This window comes from Rhodamnia argentea, chromosome 4, assembly GCF_020921035.1.
Source record: "Rhodamnia argentea isolate NSW1041297 chromosome 4, ASM2092103v1, whole genome shotgun sequence".
NCBI classification, from domain to species: domain Eukaryota; kingdom Viridiplantae; phylum Streptophyta; class Magnoliopsida; order Myrtales; family Myrtaceae; genus Rhodamnia; species Rhodamnia argentea.
The window spans coordinates 8,955,157-8,970,620 of NC_063153.1; the positions used below are offsets into that span (position 1 = coordinate 8,955,157).

Here is a 15,464-nt window from a genome sequence, read left to right on the forward strand (position 1 = left end):
TGGCGACCCTGTCTTAATGTCAACCCTGTACATTCACCTGTCCCGGTTTTCGACTATAATCCGGATATGCCAAGACCAAAGTTGTCAAGAGTTGCCACAGCTAATGGAACTTATGAGTGAACCCCTCTTGCACACAAGGGATTTCACCAATGGTGGAATTCTGGATCCATGAAGGAAAAGGACAGCGTAAGCATCAAGTTACAATTGAGCTCTCGCAACAACAAAAACTAGGGAATACTGCCAATGACTGTTTGCTCCGAAAAGCTTCATGATTTGATTTCTTTCCTGGCCGTAATCATCCAAATGAGAAGAGAAGAAGCGCAAGCAATTAACTGAATGTACCTAATCTATATAGTCACCCAAACGAAGAACTGTTGTTTGCCTGTCTAAGAATTTCTCCTGTACAGCCGCATCTCGTCGATGATGTTAGAACACGCACCTCTTTCTCTTCTATCAGGCCAATTCTCTTTCAATATAAGCTGCGAATTGCCTGTTACTATATCTATGCAGAAACTCTTGTTGACGATCTTGACTAAACCGGTACCCTCTTGAGACCACCCGTATCTCCGAAATATATTATATGATCAGTAGGGTGCTGATCGCTCGGTCTTCAGTGTTCCCCCAAGCTCAACGGGTACAAGCGGAATGAGAGAGTGCAGTACATCCGTTATCAGTGGCCGGTAGATCGGTTCTGGTTGCAGACACAAAACAGCAACAGCAGCTGCCTACAAATATATCAAAACCCAGATCTTAGTAATGCCAAAACGATGATACTTAGCACATGGCTTTTTACTTAAACTGTCAAGTTCTATATAAAGCGTGAAGCAGATTTTATTAATCTTAACCTAGACCGTAATTTCAATGACTAGAAAATGCTGAATCATCGCGACCTAAATCATCTTCTGTCCATCAATACCAGCAACTTTCAACAGAGGAATTGGCTTGGAAGACCAGACAACTAATTAAAACAAATGAAGTTAATATAGGAACCTGGTATAAGTGCTTGACATCCATTGTATCTTTAATTACAGGATCCACAATATCTGGAAGCCTAGATCGGTCGGTCAGCTGAGGCATGGCCTGTGCATATTGAGACAAGACAAACCTTTCAACTGTAAAAATTTAATTCCTTACATGCATGAAAGAATCTATCAGACTTTATGGCACTAGCCATACCCATGCAACAACAGATTGGCACTGAGTGGGTGCTAGTTTCTCTAGAGGCCTTCTTCCCAAGAGGAGCTCCAAAAGCACAACTCCAAAAGCATAGACATCACTCTTATCAGTCAAGTTACCTGCACAGGGTAATCGAAGTTCAGTAAATTTTCAAGAAGGAAATGACGAACAAATTAACTCAGGTTCGCAAAACAGGAATCTTACTATCTAGCTATTCGAATAATAACTTCACGAGTTGAATTAAATGGAAAGATGAGCCAGAAGAATTATTCGCACATTCAACGGCATTAAAGCTAACCTCCACATGTACTTGGCCCAACGCATTATGCAGAAACAAGTAAAAGTGTGTCCTCCAATTTTCACCTTAATGAGAGCCATGTTAATGATGTTATACTCAATCTAGGAGTCAAACACATGGTGACTCTTCCAAGGAACTGTTTCCATATTTGGCTTTAATGACAAACAGCCGAAGTACTACAATGCTCAAAATTGGAGATATTAAGTAGCTCTTTCCAGCTGAAAATGCATGCACTAGATGGTTCTTGCCAATGGAGAACGTGATTATCCTAAACGTCACTTTCCTCAATTCCGCATCTACCATATTCTACCTTGCAATCCCCATAAAAACCCAAAACTGAAAGTTACTGTCAAAACCATGTATCAAGCAGACACTAGAAAGTCACCCATACATTGCAGTCACGGATAATGTTGCCTCACCGTCCAAAACATATTCTGGGGCTACATAACCCAAAGTGCCCGAAAGCTTTACCCTGTTTTTCTTCCGGGTCACCTCGGTCACAGCTAACCCAAAATCTGCAAGCTGAGAGAGAGAGAGAGAGAGAGAGAACCATAATAGAATGTGTGTGCATATGTTAGTATGATGAGTACTCAATACGGAGATTTGAAATATTCTGCCAAGTCTGGTTATTAATATTACCTTGGCATTGAAGTCAGCATCTAGAAGTATGTTAGCTGACTTCAGATCTCTGTGAATGACTGGGGGCTTGCAATGCTTATGCAGATACTCTAAGCCTCTGGTCAACACAGCCCAAATTATTTCTTACTACATATAACATTTGATGTACATAATGAACTTGAGTGACCCTAGAGTCTCACCTAGCCGTGTCAAGAGCTATTTTCATCCGTTTGTGCCATGTCAATGCTGAACCATTTGAAGACCCTGAGGGAAATAGTGTTAACAAAAAAGAATTGCTTCCTTCTTTAATATCCACACTCAACCTCTATTACAATTTTAAGTAAAATGATGGAAAAGTCCTTTACCATACAATTGAGTCTCCAAAGAACCATTTTGCATTAGTTCATAAACAATAAACCTCGCCTCACCATGGATACAGTAACCCAACAGCGAGATGATATTTTGGTGCTGCATTTTACTTAAGAAACCCACCTCAATCTGCAATCACAAGAAGCCTCCTTATAAAATACCAAAAACGCACTAACAAATTCTGACGATTAAAAATAAGAATGACAAGATGGCTTAAAGCTCACCTCATATACTTTGGAGGCATCTTGGCTTCCACAATCAAGCTTCTTGACAGCAATATGCATGTCATCATCCAACATCCCCTTGTAAACACAGCCGAATGCGCCTTGCCCCAATATGTTGCTCTCCTTAAAACCATTCGTCGCCTTTTCCAACATCTTTAAGTCCATCACTAGAATAGAGACGTTCCTGTTAACCATCTTCAAGGAACTGAATCTATCCAACAACGAAGGCACCGACAGCCCCATTGCTGCTTCCTCAGAATCTAACCACCACCGATGTACAATAATCCAAAGTAAGCATCACGTAGTGCTCTAGTCGATAACCATGCTATTAATTCGAATATGTTCAAACAGACAATCAACATTTTTTTACGGCCAAAGACAATCAATATTAGAAAGTACCTAAAACTGGATACTAGCATAAAATGAATACCTGAGCTCTGAGCACCATCTCTTTGTGCTCTGCGCTTACGCTTGCTGTGAAAGCTCCACCAACATACTGAAAAGAGCACACTTGCGCCCAGCGAAGAGCAAGCAACAATGAGCGCTATAAGTAACTTCTTTTGTGAGTCCATTGGACACTTCACACCTAAAAACCAAGGTCCTTGACTGAATGAGAACTGTAACTTATGAACTTTAGAAGCACAGAAATGAATCAGTTCACAAGGCTTTGATATATCCAAGCAGTTCGTTTGGAGAAACCAGAAGAAGATACAATTTCGGGCCAAACAAAATGGAAGTCGCCTGCCGATTGACTAACTGATTGAATGGATAACTTCAGCAATATAAGATGTCATTCGAGATTCTTCAACAAGCATAAATTTTGAGGGAGACAAGGGCCACAAGGCTGACTTTGGACACTCACCTGGAGAGAAACAGGACAAACAGGAGATAAAGCTGACAGTGAGCAAACAGGAGATGGAGAGAAGGACTGAGGAAGGTAAATCAAAGCATCAGTCCAAATGGGCACATGGAAAGGAAGCTGAAGCTTCATTCTTTCTCTTCTGTTCCTTCATAGGAAGAACCCATGAGGATGGAGGCATCTGAGAAATCAGAAACCCAGAAAGATTATGCTCCGGTAGCTGTCGGTTGAAGAACTTTTCTTCTTTTTTTCCTAAAGCCCCCTCCTTTTGTTCCTTTGAATGAACAGAAAAAGGGTGCAAAAGAGGAGAACTTTCAGAAAAGCAGAATCTTGTTGGGGCTGAGGGGTGACGACTTCTCTGCAACACAATTCTGTGAGCAGTCAATGAGCAGCAGCACAATCTGTTCCCATACCCACCAAGGAAAAAGCTGTGGAGGAGCAGATGGTACGTACAGACAGAATTTTTTTTGTTTTTGTTTTTTTTTGGACAGGCTTGGAAACTCGGTTTTGCTGAGCCAACACCCAAATGGAAGAGGTAGCTTAAAGCCTCCTCGTTCACAAAGAAGAAAAAGGGTAAAAATCTACTCGCCCAAATGAAAAAGAAAAGAATATTCTTTTATTTTGTTATGCAACCTGTGAAATTTATAGATTTTCTACCTATCCTTGTGGATGTATGATATGGTCTGAGTGACATGTACTCCACTAATCCATTAATTAGTCAATCAAGAACTTTTTACAAACATGTATCATACAGAAATGTATTGGGAAAAAAAAAAGCTAAATATAATTAACCATTACTAATTTTTCAATGTTGGAAGTTACGTGGGACATTGTCTTTTGTTTAAGATAATCATGCGGTGGGACTTTTAGCATCTCTTCGTTTGTCTGGGTCTCGCATTGCTGATGTGATGCTCTTACACATTTGAATAATCCTGCTTTAGCTTATTTAGTCTGGAGCCCAACACCATCTGCCCTCGTCTCTTGTTTTCATACAAGAGGTTGAAGAACCCACATGAATTCTAGACCTAAATCACTTGTCAATCCTTCGAGGAATCTTAATTTACTCCAAATGAGGCCGCTCGATAACGGGTATTATATATTTTTTATATTCATTGTTATCTATCTTCACGTGTCGGTTTAAACTTTTAGGTTGAAATTTCTAACAATTCACTTTGTGAATGTGTCAATTGTCCCCCCTCTTAATCAAATTTCACATGCCGCCGTTTGAAATCCGATTTTTATATTCAAGTGGTCTCCGCCTTTAAACTATCTAACAGTCATGATGTGTCAACAGCCGACAATCAATGCCGACCCATTTATCTACAAGGTTTTCCATATGCATGATAGAGAACTTTGGGGGGGGGTTAGTTGGACAGCATGCATCAGATGAATTCTTTTATTCAAAGTGAGATTGATTCCTTCGAATGAGAATGCTCTCCTACCCCAACATTATTTAGGAATAATCTCAAGGGGGGATGGTTTCACCAACTCTTGATCCCGAGAAGAAACATGTCACTTCTCTTTTCTTAAAGTTAAGTTAAACATGCAAAGTACAACCACTCTCAACCCTATCACTATGGTTCTGTCAACCAGAACCACCAATCTGGACAGTGAAGCTCGGACCACATGGCGAAAATAGCAACGGAGGAGGGCCCTCTTTCCTTGGTAGGTCATAAATGCTTGCGCGAATAAAGATAGCAAAGCTAGATAGGAAGTTAGGTCATCGAATCAATGAACGAAAGATAGAATAACCAGCGGCGTTGATCTCCAAAGTACCGATTTGTCGAGCAGCAAATATCGCCGGTCGTATCCCGGCGTCGGGCAGACCGCATGAGGTAAGCCGGTCGCTCGTTGAGTTATGACGCGAGATTAGGGGAGGACTTGCGGGTAGAGCTGGCAATATGGGTCAAGAATCCATATTTAAAAATGTAGGTCATAAATGAATTACTTAACAAATTTAAATGGGTTATAAATGAGTCACTTAATAATTTAATGGGTCTTAAATGAGTTTTAAATGAGTTATAAATGGGCTAGCTAACTATCTTAAGTGAGTCAATTTTTTTATTTTTTTGTGTCCATAATGTTTTGGTAATATAATTTTTTAATGTACAATAAGTTTTGCTAAATTGGATTGCATATGTAAGCGTTTTAGTAATTTAGGCCGAGTCGGGTATGAATTGTTAGATTTGTACTATATGAAAATGAGTCAAATCGTATTAAATTGGTCAATATGGGTCGGACCACATTCGACCCAATCAAATCCACCTATTCGACCCAAACACTCTACATTATATTATGTATCATTCAAAGATGACAATTGAGGCCGGCCCAGCCATCGACTAGGTGGTCTCAGCTCGAGATCAATCGAGCTGAAGCGGGCTTTGTGACAAAATGTCCTGATTCAGGGTTGGGTCGGGTCGGGTCTTAGTCGTCCAAAATTGAAGGTGGTTCGGAGAAGAGAACAAAGAGAAACCATGGCTGAACTGACCTTAAGTATTTAGCCTCTCTGGTTCACGGCGAAGTCAGCATAGTGGGCCCTTCACGGATACTAATCTCTCTTCTATCAGCCCGAGAGGCCCAATGTGCAGTGTCATGGGCCTACTAATTTCTCTTAGTTGGGCTTCAAATTCAAGTCAATTTGGCCGACCCGAAACTCCATTCTTGACCATTGGGAAGCTGACGAAACATCCAAGTCTGCCAACTGCCATCACATCACACCGTCAAAAAATTTGAATTCGGGACAAGACCATACTTAGCCGAAATTTGAATTTACGTTTTTGACCCCAAAACAATTGAATTAAGGATAAATTCAATTATGTGTTAATTATTAGTGGAGCCAGCAAAAGATTCTTTCTCTCCTAATTTCGAGGTAAATGGTAAATGTCTACGTCACTTGCACTCAACGGTAATACTCAAAATTCAGAATTATACAAACGATATGCTTTTTTAGGATGACAAGCATGTCGGGTCTTGGGTGCACCAAACTTGACCATATGATCCAATACTAAACAACATTCTTTGTTGCGGTCCAAATGAAGAAGGAACCTTTCGATGGTCAAAACTAAGCAGCCAAGAGAATCGTATACATCATCAACCAGAGGCAAAAACAACATGAATTCAATTTTTTTCCGGAAAAATTATCCTAAATCTATTACAATTTTACCAATTCATTCCTAAATCTCTTTTGTGCTAATTCAATTCTAACCTTTTCGTATCTGTGTCATTTCGATCCATTTGGTCGGCCGATGCTAACGTGACAAAATTTTAATAATATTTAATATTTCTATTTCTTTCTTTTTTTCTTTCTCATTTTCCCCTCTTTCCCCCGTGGCCGGCGAGCATCTCCGACCACTAGGCGAGGGCCATAAAACCCTCACTTGGCCTCGCCCACGACAACCGAGGCCATGTGCGCCTTCGCCGCGGCCCCGGCAAGGTTGGGCTCGCCTAGATCCGGGGAGGACATCGTGCCTCGCGATGCCCAGGCTTCGCAATGCTAAGTGAGGGTTGCAAAACCCAAGCCAATCACCGACGAGGGCTTCGGCCATAGCTCGCCAACCCAAGGGGGGATGGGAAAGGTGAAAATTGAGAAAGAAGAAAAAAATGAAACATTAAATTTGGAAAAAATCCAAAAAATGGCCCGAAGTCCTCGTGTTTTCCCAAATAAGAGCCCCAAGTGAATCTTGTTTCAAAAAAGGGCTCGAAATCTTCATATTTTTTCAAATAAGGGCCCCAAGTGAATACTGTTTCAAATAAGGACTTGAAATGATCATAAAATTTCAAAAAAGGGCCTGATTTAAGGGTATTTTAGTCTTTTTACTTATTTAATTTTTTTCTTTTTTATTATTCTTTTTGTTTTCTGTTTTCTCACCATCAAAAAAAAAAAAAAAGGAAAATTGGACATTCACAAGCGGGAGGGCTGCCCCTCCCGCCTTTGGCCGCCGACCCACCGCCGGTGGGGGGGTCGACGGGCAGAGCAAAGGCCGGCGGGGTCGCCGCCGACCCCGCCGGTCCGAGGCTAGGGCCTCCGGCCCTTGCCAAAATCGGGAGAGGGTCGGGCCCTCTCTCGGATCTAGGTGAGGGCCGACGGTCCCCGCCCATATTGGGGACCGCCACCTGCCGCCCCATCGCCGGTGGGGGTCGCCCGGTCAAGGCGACCCTTGGCCCGGCCCCGGGCGATGGCCGGCAGGGTCGCCGGCGACCCCGCCGGCCTTCGCCCCGCCCACCGACCCCCCACCGGTTGTGGGCCGGCAACCACAAGCGGGAGGGGCAGCCCTCTCGCCTGTGCATGAGTTTTTTTTTTTTTAATCAAAAAAAAGAAAAAAAATGAATAAAAAAATTAAAATGTGAAATGACGCAAACGCCCTTCGGGCCGGACCCTTTTTTGAAACATTGTGAATACTTCGGGCCCTTAATTGAAACATACCATGTCACTTTGGGCCCTTATTTGAAACATACCATGTCACTTTGGGCCCTTAATTGAAAAAACAAGAGGACTTCGGACCCTTTTTTAGATTTTTCCCATTAAATTTTAAATGTTATTAAAATTTTGCCAGCGCCCGCAATAGCATGTCAGCATCAATCGCCCAAATGGATTGAATTGCCACAAATGCAAAAGATGTATGACTGAATTAGTACAATTGCATCGGGTTTAAGACTTTTTTGGTAACGTTTTTCCTTTTTTCCTATATGTGAATAAATTTTAGAATTTGGGTTTCCACCTCCACATCCGAAAAAATGTTGTTGATTTTTCTCTTCTTTTATCGCTTCACTGTAAATCAAATTCTGGTCGCCGGCGAGAATTATCACTGTATTTTGAGATTGGCGTGCGGCTTACCCACTAATTCTTTTTAACAGGTCCGTCGCGATACGTTATGACAAGATCTTACCATGGGCCTAACGGCGAGATCAAGCGTGGCTGTCGCCGCTCCATGCTAATTATTAACTAACGACGACGCTTCGATAGCAAACACGCAATCGCGGGGAGGGCGGTCCAGAACTATTTATAAACGTGCACATCGAAAACGTGCACATCGATAACGTTGACCGTTCGAGTCAACTATTCAGGCCTTGGGTCCGGTTCCTGGTTGTCCAGAGGGGCAAAAGCGGAAAATAAAGTTAAACTTCTTTTCCCAGCGAATTTGCTGGCCAATCAATGGCGATGCCGTGCATGCTAAGCGATGTACCCGATTACAGCTCATCCAATGGCGGTTCCAATCCCAATCCTCCTCCCCGACAAAGTCGGCCGACCGATTCAAGCCGCGACGCGACACGTGCCCCAATCACGCTCCGCCAACGGTCCATCTCCCACGGGAGGCGACCGCCTTTCCATCTTTTTACCATACTGCCCCTCTCCATCGGTGGAAATCTGCTCGGCTTTTTCGGAATTACGAGGATTTATGAGGGGCAAATGAGTTAACGGCAGGTAAGGGATTATCGCGCCACGACAGGCCGTCGGTCACACGTCATGGATGCGGGGGTCCGCTCCGTCCGCGGCGCTTTCTTCGATGGGCCGACCTAACTTTTGGCACACGCGCTTTCCTCGTTGCTTCTCCACACCACGCGCCGTCGCTGTTGACCGTTGACCCTCAATTTTCCCCACATGCCCTTCTTTTTTTCTTTTTTTTTGCCCTTTTGGTGGCGAGATATCCAATTGAGGGTTGCGAGATTACGACACCTTGTAAGAATCCCCAACAAATAAAAATGCTAATTCGAAAACAGATTCTAGATATCATCTGATCATTTCGATTCATTCACAAAATTTTCTTTTCTCGCAAATTTCGAGTGATTACCGAATAATCACCTAACATTTCGAAAGTATTTTTGAACTATTCTTTTCCTTCGTTTGGGCCCCTACAAGAAATTAATATAATTTACTAACTTGTCGCAACATTAACAAAATATTGAAATACATGCCATTCGGCTAAAGAAAGGTAATGAAAAGTTGAACAAAATAAGTACTAAATACTTTTCGAGAGATCTCCTCCAAATTATTCGTATGATTTTCAAAATCGTGAGCATCAGCATGTAAGTTCCAGATCCAAGCACTATTGTTGGGGCCCTTGACTATTGTTCTTGAGAAATGAACTAATTTGGCCCATTCCTCGAAAGAAGTTTTTATGGAATTCCTTTTCAATCAAAAGTAATAATCTTGCTCATATTTATTTATTTTTTAATTGTTGTATGTAGGAAATGAGATTCAGTCTTTTTATTGCTAATTTTTAAGCTCTTTTCTTTCACTCGCATGATTGTCTGATTTAGGTCATTAAATTGAATTATGAGTAAAAATAGGACGTGTCATTTTCATGCGTTCAACGTTTCATAGTTCTATTTCGCCAAGACGAGGTCGGAGAAGGATTCCTAAATTCCATTTTAAAACGAGGGTTACGATGAGATAATCAGGCGCGTGACAACACGTCGTTTGACTCGAGACGGTTCCTAAACCTCCTCGTCTTGCCTCCCCCAACAAGTTACCAAATCCTCTTTAATTCTTTTTCCCAAAAAAGAAAAATTTGAAAATCCTTTCCATCTCTCTCTCTCCTCTCTCCAGAACAAATGCTCTTCGTCTTCCTTCCGAGCCCCCAATGCTATAAAACTATCCTCTTCAGCGTCCCCTTTGAGATCTGCCAGAGTAAGTTATTATCTGTTTGAGCTTCACCTCTCTCGACTCCATCAAAGTTGGCTCCTTTCTTCATCAAAGGTCGTAGCTTTCTCGAGCTTCAAACCTTCAGTTTCTTCCTTTGTTGATTCCGTCCCGATACAGAGAGATGGGTGTTGCGGTTTTACATCCCCAGAACCACTTCGTACCCGACCCTCTCTTTCCCAGGAAGCATAGGCTATCACAGCCGCCGGTGAAACCACCGACCAAGGCCAAGCCCAACTCTAACCGCGGCCATCCAAACCGCCGGAAGAAAAGCCCCGCCAAGTCCCTGGCGGCCTCACCGCCTCCTGCACCGCCGGCGAAGAACCTCGTCATTGGTCAAGTCAGGATTCTGAAGCGCGGCGAAGAGATTGCCGCGCCGACTACGGCTTTGGAGCCGAAAGTCGAAACCGAAGCTAGAAGAACAGAGGAAGGCGCGGGTAGCGTGAGTCCCGCTCCCGAATTGGCCCAAGCTCGGACCCAGAAGGCTGAGTCGGCCCGAGTCAGTCCCTGGTCAGGCCGAGTTCTGGCCGGGTTTTATGCGGGGTCGGCCTTTATCACGTCGCCGCCCCCGAGCTCCGTTCCGATGCCGGCGTTTTTTACCAGAAAGACCGGCGGTCTGGACGGATTTGCCGACCCGACGAGTGATCTGAGGCGGCTTTTGCGGCTGGATTAGCGTATGACAGTGAATTGGGCGTGGTTTGGCCGGTTTTCTATGCGAAAGTTGGGAACTTGATGGTGTTTCTGAGTCACGCTACACTCGATCTTCCCTTATTTTTTCAAGGGGGAGTGGCCGGGGTCGTGACTCAGTTTAGGCGATCGTTGTTGTGGTGACTACTACTACGGACTCTTTTTAAGGTTTATGTAGCTAGGCTCTAATTTGTGTACAGCTTCGTCGAAAAAGACCAACTTTTTCCTCACTTTGGTAGGATTCATCCGCGTCTTCTTGTTGGGTCAATCAAGTATTGTGTAGCCGAATTTAGGTTGGTGATCAGCTTTGATACTGTAATTTCCTTTTCTCTTTCTCTTTTTTCTGTTTGTTGGGTTGGGAAGATTGTAGCTTTGGATTGCGTTGAAGATCTAGTCTTGAGTTCTTTGTTAATAGAGTATGAAACGTCTGTGATGTAGTAGCAGCAGCAGCATCACCTTCAATGAAGTTATACAATCTTTTTGTTTGTGAAAGATCAGAGCTTTGAGCATTTTTTGCGTTTGTGTGTGGACGGCAAAACGATGGAGCGAATCGATTGACGTTCGAAGCGGTTGCTTCAAAGCAAGTCTGCATAAGAAATTTCCTACCTTTTTTATTTGTTTTGGTCTCCGGAGAGTTCATCAGTGGCGGAACCGATTTGACATTCGAAGCAGTTGCTGCTACGCAAGTCTGCGACAGAAATTTCCGACCTTGATGATTGTCTTGGTCTCTGGACAGTTCATCAATGGCGGTAACTGGTCGAAGTGCGCGTGTGTCAAGGTGATGGTGGAGGTAGGTGAGGAAAATTGATGGTCTGCAGATCCAGACCTGCTAGAAAATCAGGATAGCATTTAATTTGGGACGAAAACGTCTTTGAAGCGTAACTTTGGGTTGGTGACAAACAAGATGTCTACTATTTGGATCTTGATTGGGAACTTTGTAAGATTGGTTTTTTATGGAATCTTTTTAATTTTGGCTTGAAGGATGATATGATCTATCAACATACGATCTTACCAAAATGAGTCGGAGAAAATCAAGCAAGTTGCATTATAAAAATTTGCATGATCGGATCAAAGCATGATCTTTATGTTAAGAGGGGTAAGGGTAAGTCGATGTGTCGTTTTTTATTTAGAATTACCGCATAAGTCGATGAGTTTCTGATCAAAAAAAGAGATTGATGAGTTTAGGTCAGTCCTCTAATTAATTTTAGATTGATTGTCCCAACGAAAATCGATCAGCCATCGTTTGAGATCGACTGGTGGTTATAAGAATAGATCGAGGGACGAACACCATGATTGATCGAGGGGAATGACTATAAATTGAGGAGACATAGGCTTGACGGGAAAGTTACCAAAAAAGCTATTAACCTATTGCAATTATGTCAACAGTCCTAAATCATTTTTTTGGCCGATTCAGTCTCAAACCCATACCAAGCCTCATAATTTTATCCTTTGGCGTACATGTGGGCACCTTCCTTGGAGGTCACCCATCCTAGAAGTGCTCCGATTTAAACACGCTTAACTTTGGAGATCCAAAGCTAATTATTGCTATTACGTCAAAAGGTGCCTCTGTAAGTTAAATTCGGGGAGTCACAATATGGTATCAGAGATAATAATTTATGTAGATTTCTATATACATATTAACAAAGAATACACCAAGATACTCTATTATATGGTATCGGAGATAATAATTTATGTAGATTTCTATATATATTAACAAAGAATACACCAAGATACTTTATTGTATAATCATTCTAAGATAGTATCTCATCAATATGTGCACGATCAAAGGAGATCAATAGACTTTATTAGATAATAATTCTAAGATAGTATCTCCTTAAGATGTGCACAATCAAAGGAGATGTGCGTGCAATTTGGGTGCAATTTTGACAGATACTAATAATCGACGAGAAAATTACCAAAAAAACACTCAACCTATTGCAATTGTGTCAATCGGTCCTAAACTGTTTTTTCGATCGATTTAATCCCAAATCTTTTGCGGTTATGCCAATTCGATCCATCCGGGAATTTAAGTTATTAGGGTTCAACGGTACCTACCTTGTTGTGATGATCTTTGATGATGAAATTGAGCTACTTCGGCAAACTTTGGACTGAAGTATGTAGCTCAAACCGAAATTGAAGATATGTAAAACAAGGATTAGCTTCGGCTATAGTAATAACTCGAACAACTAGCGAAATATAGTGGAATAATAGAGGTGATCAATGGTTGATCGTGTGAGCTTCGGCCACTAGGACTTCAAGGATGGATCGAGGATGGCAGTCGCAACTCGAGGTTCGTAGTCGAACCATCGGTGGACACCAAAATGGCTATCGAAACCGGCTAGAGTGATCACCAGTGTACCCGCCGATAATCAAGTTGAGAAGGAAAACTCTCGGCAAAAAATAAAAAGAAAAGAAAATCGGGATTGATTGGCATAATTGTAATTGATTTAAGACTTCTTTTTTTTTTGTAATTTTCTCTGGGCTCGACCTATGTTGCTGGGATAGACAGGATATGGTTAGGGCATTAACCGCGACAATAAAAGATCGATCGTGACAAATCCGCATCCTACTTACGTAACCTTCGGTGCATAAGAGTCGTTAGATTCGATCACATGAAACCAATACTATGTGACGGCTCGCGTTAATCGAGCGACAGTTCTACGTTACAAGATTGGACTATGCACACACGAGCCTTCGGATGTTGGACGGGCGCTTCCACGATGAACGGCGCATCGTTTACCGAAATCAAAAGGCAAATGTTGCATGTCGTAGCCCCGCCCCCCACCGCTAAGGACAGTCCAAAACGATATTCGAAGAGGGAAATGTCATATTAACAAATAAAATAAGAGGGATAAATAAATACAAAAGTACGGCCGGTCGTCACGCACATTGCCATCTCTCACTCACCTTATCGCAACGAGGACAGTGGGATCGTAGGAGTGTGCATTCGGACAAGTTGAACCCGAGAACCGGTCCGAACCGGACTTACCCAACCGGTTCACACAGAGGACTGTTCGTTTCGAAGCCCTAAGGTAGAATTAGGATAGAACTAGTATTTGATCGGTCATCGATACTCACCCTTAATTAAGTTCTCTATTTTATTTTTGAGATGACTGCATTAAAAGTATTAAGATTTGTCACGAAAGTACAACTGAATGCTAAAACGTACAATACGTGCAATCCAATCGTAAATTAAATAAGTGAAATCGACTCTTTTCGTTAATTATGTCCAATTGGACTAATAGAAAATAATGACGTGATTTTTTTTTTAAATATCTCTCTTTCTCTGGTGGCATTACCTTATCAAAACATGAAATGCAATACTAAAACGATATCGCTTCGGCTTAAATTTTAATTTTTTTAACCAAAATCTTAATCAATTATATTTAAAAAATAAAAGGTATTCTAGAAAAACGAAAAAAGCAGATAAATATTTAAAAAAACCACGTCGGTATTTTTGGTTAGTTTAACTAGACAAAGTTAACAAAAAGAACTTGTTTAAATCAAATTGACTAGTTTTGAGACTTAATTATATTTTTTTGTAAATTTAATTACTCAACTGCACTTTAATTACAAATTTTAGAACTTTCCATGCACTTATTTCTTTAATTTTATGCTCTTACTTTGCTTCTCTCTCTCTCTCCTTAAGTCTCCTCCTCTCCTGTGTTCGAATCCACTCCGATGGCTCCGCTTGATACGACGACTCACTATAACATTCAGTCCGGCGACGCCCACTTGCGCCACCACTCACCGACTGCTCACCAACCGCCACTCCCGCATCTTGACGCGGCTTCGATCCTAGGTACCGTCAAAATTTTCCTCCCCGCTTTATTTTGCATTCCGTCCGATGACGGACCAAGGAGCGGTCCATTTTATTCTGAATTCTCTAGTAGGAACTTCCTCTTTTGTTTGTTAAGGAAGCCACTACATTCATGACTTATGGTGGATTATCTTGTTTAGCTCTTAACAAGTTGCATTTAGATCTGCAAGAGCTTCGTCCTTGTGATTGTCTCGTGTTCGTGAGCAAGGCTGGAAGAGCAAGAGGAATTTAAGAAGTCCTTCTGGTGATGAAACCTTGAAAAACGAAAAAAAAGAAAAAATACATCCGATTCCCGATTTTACTCCCGAACCAGCATGTTCGGTTTTATACATGTTCAAGAGTCCGCAAGGCCGGTTTTCCAGATTTCGAAATCAGGAAATTGGATCTGACATGGTATATTAGGAGCTGCATGATAACACTTTTGCTTCTAGATTTCTCTACCAAAAGTCAATCCGGCAGGGAAATCCGTTTGGTAAAAACCTTGCCGAAGTAGAAATCCGTTTGGTAAAAAAACTAACTTTTGGTAGGATTTTTAACTTTTGGTAGGATTTTCAACTTATGGCAGGATTTTCAACTTCCGGCAAGGTTTTTTCACCAACTTTAAGAAGTAAAAAAATTTTACTTCTCCGCTTTAGAATCACTTTTTCGATCACACCAACCTCCGCCCGCCCACCTCCACCCCCCCGGCTCGCCCGCCACCACTCCACCGGGCCGCGCCACCTCGCCGCCGGCCACCAAAGATTTTGTTAATGATGTTTTAAAAGTAGAAATTT

At 42.1% G+C, this 15,464-nt stretch overlaps 2 protein-coding genes across 3 annotated transcripts; one reads left to right on the forward strand and one right to left on the reverse strand.

Moving 5' to 3' along the window:
* Positions 1-101: 101 nt before the first annotated feature.
* On the reverse strand, positions 102-4,027 carry LOC115726369 (probable receptor-like protein kinase At1g80640). Of its 2 annotated transcripts, none has more exons than XM_030656213.2 (10): positions 3,548-4,027; positions 3,116-3,271; positions 2,686-2,945; positions 2,458-2,590; positions 2,293-2,356; positions 2,114-2,210; positions 1,894-1,996; positions 1,177-1,295; positions 991-1,080; positions 102-725 (listed from the first exon to the last, which is right to left on the reverse strand). In XM_030656213.2, exons 2-10 carry the CDS (start codon positions 3,255-3,257, stop codon positions 585-587), a joined length of 1,149 nt encoding a protein of 382 aa, XP_030512073.1. In that variant the 5' UTR covers positions 3,258-3,271; positions 3,548-4,027; the 3' UTR covers positions 102-584. The 2 variants fall into 2 exon arrangements, with proteins under 2 accessions (XP_030512073.1, XP_048133891.1); XM_048277934.1 differs by having other exon boundaries at positions 3,116-3,291.
* A 6,111-nt stretch (positions 4,028-10,138) lies between these two features.
* On the forward strand, positions 10,139-11,363 carry LOC115726380. The gene has a single exon (XM_030656228.2). It carries the CDS (start codon positions 10,309-10,311, stop codon positions 10,855-10,857), a length of 549 nt encoding a protein of 182 aa, XP_030512088.1. The 5' UTR covers positions 10,139-10,308; the 3' UTR covers positions 10,858-11,363.
* Positions 11,364-15,464: the final 4,101 nt, after the last annotated feature.

Excerpts from the sequence above, each read along its gene's own strand:
- LOC115726369 (XM_030656213.2), bottom strand. The coding sequence starts at position 3,257 with ATGGACTCACAAAAGAAGTTACTTATAGCGCTCATTGTTGCTTGCTCT. Across the intron at positions 1,997-2,113 it reads ATGCTGACTTCAATGCCAAG|CTTGCAGATTTTGGGTTAGC; the intron begins GTAATATTAATA and ends TCTCTCTCTCAG. Across the intron at positions 1,296-1,893 it reads CCCAGAATATGTTTTGGACG|GTAACTTGACTGATAAGAGT; the intron begins GTGAGGCAACAT and ends TACCCTGTGCAG.
- LOC115726380 (XM_030656228.2), top strand. The coding sequence starts at position 10,309 with ATGGGTGTTGCGGTTTTACATCCCCAGAACCACTTCGTACCCGACCCT.